This window comes from Cebus imitator, unplaced genomic scaffold (genome assembly GCF_001604975.1).
Source record: "Cebus imitator isolate Cc_AM_T3 unplaced genomic scaffold, Cebus_imitator-1.0 Scaffold5, whole genome shotgun sequence".
NCBI lineage: Eukaryota > Metazoa > Chordata > Mammalia > Primates > Cebidae > Cebus > Cebus imitator.
In genome coordinates, this window is record NW_016107320.1 from 12,493,296 (window position 1) to 12,499,836 (window position 6,541).

General features: G+C 41.1%; 1 protein-coding gene across 3 annotated transcripts in view; it reads left to right on the plus strand.

The window, feature by feature from the left end:
* Positions 1–6,541, plus strand: part of PLPBP (pyridoxal phosphate binding protein) — a 17,001-nt gene that overhangs the window by 3,052 nt on the left and 7,408 nt on the right. For all 3 annotated transcript variants that reach the window (XM_017536351.2, XM_017536365.2, XM_017536357.2), the window contains exons 2-4: positions 326–433; positions 512–547; positions 1,079–1,154. In XM_017536351.2, the coding sequence (XP_017391840.1) occupies positions 326–433; positions 512–547; positions 1,079–1,154 (220 nt within the window). The remainder of the gene's footprint in view (positions 1–325; positions 434–511; positions 548–1,078; positions 1,155–6,541) is intronic.

Consider the following 6,541-nt stretch of genomic DNA (forward strand, 5'->3'; position numbering starts at 1 on the left):
AAAAAGAAATTCTCACCCAGGTGATGCTGATACAGTTGGTCCAAGACCACACAAGGAAATACCGCTTTAACTGGCCCAGCTCTCCTGAGAGAGAAATTTCTTCTGCTAAATACTGACATCGCTAACATATTAGATTGAGAGGCCATGCACCTAAAAAACATTTGATCACCACTATTTGATATTGATCTGCCTACAGTGTTGAAAAAATGGATCTTACCTAATGCCAATTTGAGATCAATGCCTGTCTATACAGGATCTATCCTATAGGATTCGTTGGGATAATATTCCCAAACATGCACTCATATGTTTCCTTCCCTCTTGGCAGGATCTCCCAGCCATCCAGCCCCGGCTAGTGGCGGTCAGCAAAACCAAACCCGTAGACATGGTGATCGAGGCCTATGGTCATGGGCAGCGCACTTTCGGCGAGAACTATGTAAGAGCCCTTTCCTGAAGTGCCTTTGGAAGCATCGTGATTGCCAGGCTTCTGACTTGTTCTGTTTTTACCTTTTAGGTTCAGGAACTGCTAGAAAAAGCATCAAATCCTAAAGTAAGTAGATAGCTGAATTCTTTAATTTATATCTAAATCGTGGCTCTTTAGTTGAAAATTAGACCCGTCTTGGTGGCTGAGCTGTAGAGCAGCTTCAGGATGGTTGACTTTAGATTGGGGTGGGGACAGAAATCTCAACTTTCACCTTGAGTGCCAAATAATTATCAGCTAGATTTTTCTCTTTGTTCAGATTATCGTTTTCTCCTTGGTAGCTGTTTGGAAATGGTGGTTTCCGGAACTTGCTGTAATTTTGGATCTTTTCAAGATTTGAAAGCTTATCAGTTCATCCCTGACGGCCGATATCTGAAAGATGAAGGAAATTGATGGGAACAATGAAGGGAAACAGAACAAAAGCCTTAGACTTTTCTCTATCCTTTTACCTCATTAGGAGGCCAGATGAAGATTGTGATAGTTTATTACATTTAAGGATCAGAGAGTGGATGGGAAAGGTGACAGGGAGTGCGCAAGGTGTTGGAGGAAGCAAGGCACCTGTAAAAATCTAAGTTACACATGGTTACCTTTTCTCTTCAGATTCTGTCTTTGTGTCCTGAGATCAAGTGGCACTTCATTGGCCACCTACAGAAACAAAATGTCAACAAATTGATGGGTAAGATAAAACTCTAAATATGAAGACAAAATTGCTCTGTTATTGTATTGCTTCTCCTCCCGTCTCTGGAAGAGAGAGCAACTTTTAGACCATCCCTAGTTTACCATATGTTTTTGGAATTTCTTTCGGAAAGTCTCAGTTCTTAATATAAGGAGAAAACATCATGCCAAGAACAGAATATATTCACAGTTGCCTAGCTTATATACACTTGGAAACCTGCCCTACCTCATGTTTATTATTATTTAGTTGTCTTTCAGAAAAATTATAAAGAATTGCAGCCCATAAATTTTTTTAACTAACAAAAGAGACATTTTTGTTCTTTTTCCTTTAAATAAAAGGCTGCAGTAAATAAAATAGAGTACAGTAAAGTAACTATAGTAAAGTAAAATTAAGAATTGTAGAAACATAGGCCAGGCACAGTGGCTCATGCCTGTAATCCCAACACCTTGGGAGGTGAGGCAGATGGATCACTTGAGGTCAGGAGTTCGAGACCAGCCTGACCAACACAGTGAAACCTCAACTCTATTAAAAATGCAAAAATTAACCGGATGTGGTGGCGCGTGCCTGTAATCCCAGCTACTTAGGAGGCTGAGGCAGGAGACTTGCTTGAACTCCAGAGGTGGAGGTTACAGTGAGCAAAGATCACACCACTGCACTCCAGACTAGGTGACAGAGCAAGACTCCGTCTCAAAAAAAAAAAAAAAGATTTATAGTAAAATAAAATTAGGAAAGACATGGAGGCTGGGCCCAGTAGCGCATGCCTGTAATCCCAGCACTTTTGGAGGCCGAGGTGGGCGGACCACCTGAGGTCAGGAGTTTGAGACCAGCCTGGCCAACATGGCAAAACACGTCTCTCCTAAAAATACAAAAATTAGCCAGGCATGGTGGTGTGCATGTGTAGTCCCAGCTACTTGGGGAGGATGAGGCAGAAGAATCACTTGAACGGAGGCAGAGGTTGCAGTAAGCTGAGATCGCGCCACTGCACTCCAGCCTGGGTGGCAAAGGAGACCCTGTCAAAAAATAACAATAATAATAATAATGAATTTAAAAAGAACAACTAGCAGATTTGAACACACAAAAATTAAAGCTTTCTGCATGTCAAAACAAAAGGAAGGCACAGAGTGGGAGAAAAATAATATTTTTGAAAAGGGAAGAAGTTAATGTTCAGAATACATAAACAGCTACAAATCTTTTTGTTTAATCTATAGGAAAAAAATAGGCAAAAACTGAGGCAGTTCACAAGGGGTAAAAATACAAAAGTCCAGTAATCAGATGAAAAACATTCATCCTCAAACAGAGAAATACAAAGTAACTTTCACAAATCAGGTTTGTAAAAACTCAAAAAGACTGCTTCTAAGATCCAGTGTTTTGAGGGAATGAGAAAATGCGTACTCCTTCATCTTACCAGGAGATTCTAAAACCGTACAGTCTTAGAAAAGCCTAAAGATTCCATCAAAAAACTATTGTAACTGAAAAACAAAGTCAGTAACATTGCGGGATACAAAATCAATATGCAAAAATCAGTAGCATTTCTATATGCCAACAGAGAATGATCTGGAAAAGAAATCAAGAAAGTAATCCCATTTACGATAGCTACAAATGAAATACCTAAGAATAAACGTAGCCAAAGAAGCAAAAGCTTTCTACAATGAAAACTATAAAACATTGATGCAAGAAATTGAAGAGAACATGAAAAATAGAAAGATATTCCATGTTCATGTATTGAAAAAATCAATTCATGAATTGATTTTTTTGATGTATTATAAAATTTGATATATTATAAAAATGTCCTTATTACTGAAAGCAATCTACAGATTCAGTGCCGTGTCTATCAGAATAACAATGGCATTCTTCACAGAAACAGAAAAACATAATCCTGAAATTTATATGAAACTACAAAAGACCCACAATAGCCAAAGCCATCCTAAGCAAAAAGAACAAAACTGGAGGAATCACATTACCTGATAACAATCAAATTATATTGCAGAGCTATAGTAACCAAAACAGTATGATACTGGCATAAAAACAGACACATAGACCAATGAAACAGAATAGAGAACACAAAAATAAATTTGTACATCTACAGAGGACTTATTTTCAACAAAGATGCCAAGAACATACACTGGGGAAAGGACAGTCTCTTCATTAAATGCCATTGGGAAAACTGGATATCCATATGCAAAAGAATAAAACTACATTCCTATTTCTCACCATATACAGAAATCAAATCAAAATGGATTAAAGACTTAAGTCTAAATCTAAGACCTGAAACTACTAAAAGAAAATATTGGGGAAACTCTCCAAGACATTAGTCTGGACAAAGATTTTTTTTTTTTTTTCTTTTTTTTTTTTTTGAGACAAGGTCTCACTCTGTCACCCAGGCTGGAGTACAGTGGCATGATCTCGGCTCACTACAACCCTACCTCCTGGGTTCAAACAATTCTCCTGCCTCAGCCTCTCAAGTAGCTGGGATTACAGGCGTGTGCCACCACACCCAGCTAAGTTTTGTGTTTTTAGTATAGAGATGGAGTTTTACCATGTTGGCCAGGCTGGTCTCAAATTCCTGATGTCAAGTGATCCGCCTACCTCAGCCTCCCAAGGTGCTGGGATTACAGGTGTGAGCCACTGAACCCAGCCTTGTTGGAAATATGTAAAGGTGATGGGAAGAGGGAGGGGGAAGGAGCCAGCAGGCATAGAAGGGGCAGGAAAGCCTAACAGAACTGTGTTGTTTTGGTACCATTTTCCCCTCTGGATAATTGATTATACTCATTCAACCTTATGGCTCAATTCATTTCCATAAAGGCTTCTTGAGGCCAGATGCAATAACTCACACCTGTAATCCCAACTCTTTGGGAGGTCAAGGTGGGAGGATCATTTGCAGTCAAATATATATATGTGCATTTTCTTCCTTTTTTTTTTTTACTTTTTAATTTATTTTTTGAGACGGAGTTTCACTCAGTTGCCCAGGCTGGAGTGCAATGGCGTGATCTCTGCTCACAGCAACCTCCACCTCCGGGGCTCAAGGATTCTCCTGCCTCAGCCTTCCAAGTATCTGGGATTACAGGCGCCTGCCCTCACGCCTGGCTAATTTTTTGTATTGTTAGTAGAGACAGGGTTTCACCTTGTTAGCCAGGGTGGTCTCCATCTCCTGACCTCGTGATCCACCTGCCTTGAACTCCCAAAGTTCTGGGATTACAGAGTGAGCCACCATGCACAGCCGTTTTTTTGTTTTTTTGAGACAGTCTTGCTCTGTCACCCAGGCTGGAGTGCAGTGGCCTGATCTTGGCTCACTGCAACCTCTGCCTCCTTGGTTCAAGGAATTCTCCTGCCTCAGCCTCCCAAGTAGATGGGATTACAGGCATGTGCCCCTACGCCCGGCTAATACTTTTATATAATAGAGACGGAGTTTCACCATGTTAACCAAATTCCTGGCCTCAAGTGATTCGACCACCTCGGCCTCCCCAAGTGCTCGTGTTACAAGCATGAGCCACCATGCCCAGCCACACCCAGCTAATTTTTGTATTTTTTGGTAGAGACAGGGTTTTACTGTGTTGGACAGGCTGGTCTCAAACTCCTGGCCTCAAGTGATCTACCCTCCTCGGCCCCCCAAAGCGTGGGGATTACAGGTGTGAGCCACTGCACCCACCCTGAACAAAGATATCTTGAGTAAATACTCCAAAAGCACAGACAACCAGAGCAAAAATGGACAGATGGGATCACATCGAGTTAAAAAGCTCTTGCAGGCTGGGCACAGTGGCTGATGTCTGTAATCCCAGCACTTTGGGAGGCTGAGGTGGGTGGATCCCTGAGGTCAGGAGTTCAAGAACAGCCTAGCCAACATGGCAAAACCCCATCTCTACTAATAATAAAAACATTAGCCAGGTGTAGTGGTAGGCATCTGTAATCCCAGCTTCTTGGGAGGCTGAGGCAGAAGAATCACTTGAACACAGGAAGCAGAAGTTGCAGTGAGCCAAGATTGCGCCACTGCCCTCTAGCCTGGGCAACAGAGTGAGAATCTGTCTCAAAAAAAAAAAAAAAGAAAGAAAGAAAACCAAAGCTCTTGCAGAGCAAAGAGACAACTCAGAATGGGAGAAAATATTGGCAAAGGGCAAAGTACCCATCTGAAATACTTGTACGTAGCACAAAGTTCTATATCCAAGCTCTGTTTTTGTAACAAAAAATAAGAAACAATCTAATCTGCATCAACAAGGGGAATAATTACATGAACTGTGATCATCTGTCCTGTGGAATGCTGCAGTGTTTTAAAAGTACCAGTGGATCCGTGATACTGATGTGGGAAAAAAACTCCAAACTCTGCACTGCTTACTAGAAGTAAGCAACCTATAGAATATTTAGTGTGATCCAATTTGTATTATTTTTAAAAACAGAACAAAAGAAATTATACATTTGTGTGTATGTGTGCATGTGTATTTGGTTGGATAAAGATAGCTGAAACAGATCTGGAAGAATTAACATCCCTAATATAATAGTGATATCTTCTAGGATATCACTATTTAAATCCCAATTATCAGTAGAAATCTGAAATTGACTGTAGATCAAGTCTTTATCATTTCTTGATAATTAGCTATAATCTGCCCTAAAGACTGAAGTAAATGTTACTAGCATCTCCACCTAATAAATGGGGGTCAAGACAATGTTAATAGCTCTTGTAACTGCATAACAAATAACTGCTTGCTGCAGATTTCTCCTCCAGTTGTTAATTAGGGTGAGGGGCTTTGACTTTCTACTGCATATGCTTCTACATTGCTTAATTTTCTTACATCAAGCATGTATACCTTTTGTCGTTTTTTCTAATTTATATTTTTTTCAGTAAAGCAACCTGAGCTGAAATTCAGTATTAAGAATGTAAAGGCCAGGTGTGGTGGCTCACACCTGTAATCCCAGCACTTTGGGAGGCTGAGGTGGGCAGATCACCTGAGGTCAGGAGTTTGAGACCAGCCTGGCTAACATGCTGAAACCTCACCTCTACCAAAAATACAAAAATTAGCTGAACGTGGTGGCGCATGCCTGTAATCCCAGCTGCCCGGGAGGCTGAGGCAGGAGAATCGCTTGAACCCAGGAGATGGAGATTGCTGTGAGCCAAGATGCGCCATTGCACTCCAGCCTGGTGACGAGTGAAACTCCATCTCAAAAAATAAAAAAAGAATGTGAAGTCACCTTTCTGCATCTTAGTATCCCCTTCTGTAAAATAGGGATAACAACAGTGCTTTGTGAACTGTGGTGAAGATTCAAAAGAAATATTACATAGGCCAGGCGCGGTGGCTCAAGCCTGTAATCCCAGCACTTTGGGAGGCCGAGGCGGGTGGATCACGAGGTCAAGAGATCGAGACCATCCTGGTCAACATGGTGAAACCCCGTCTCTACTA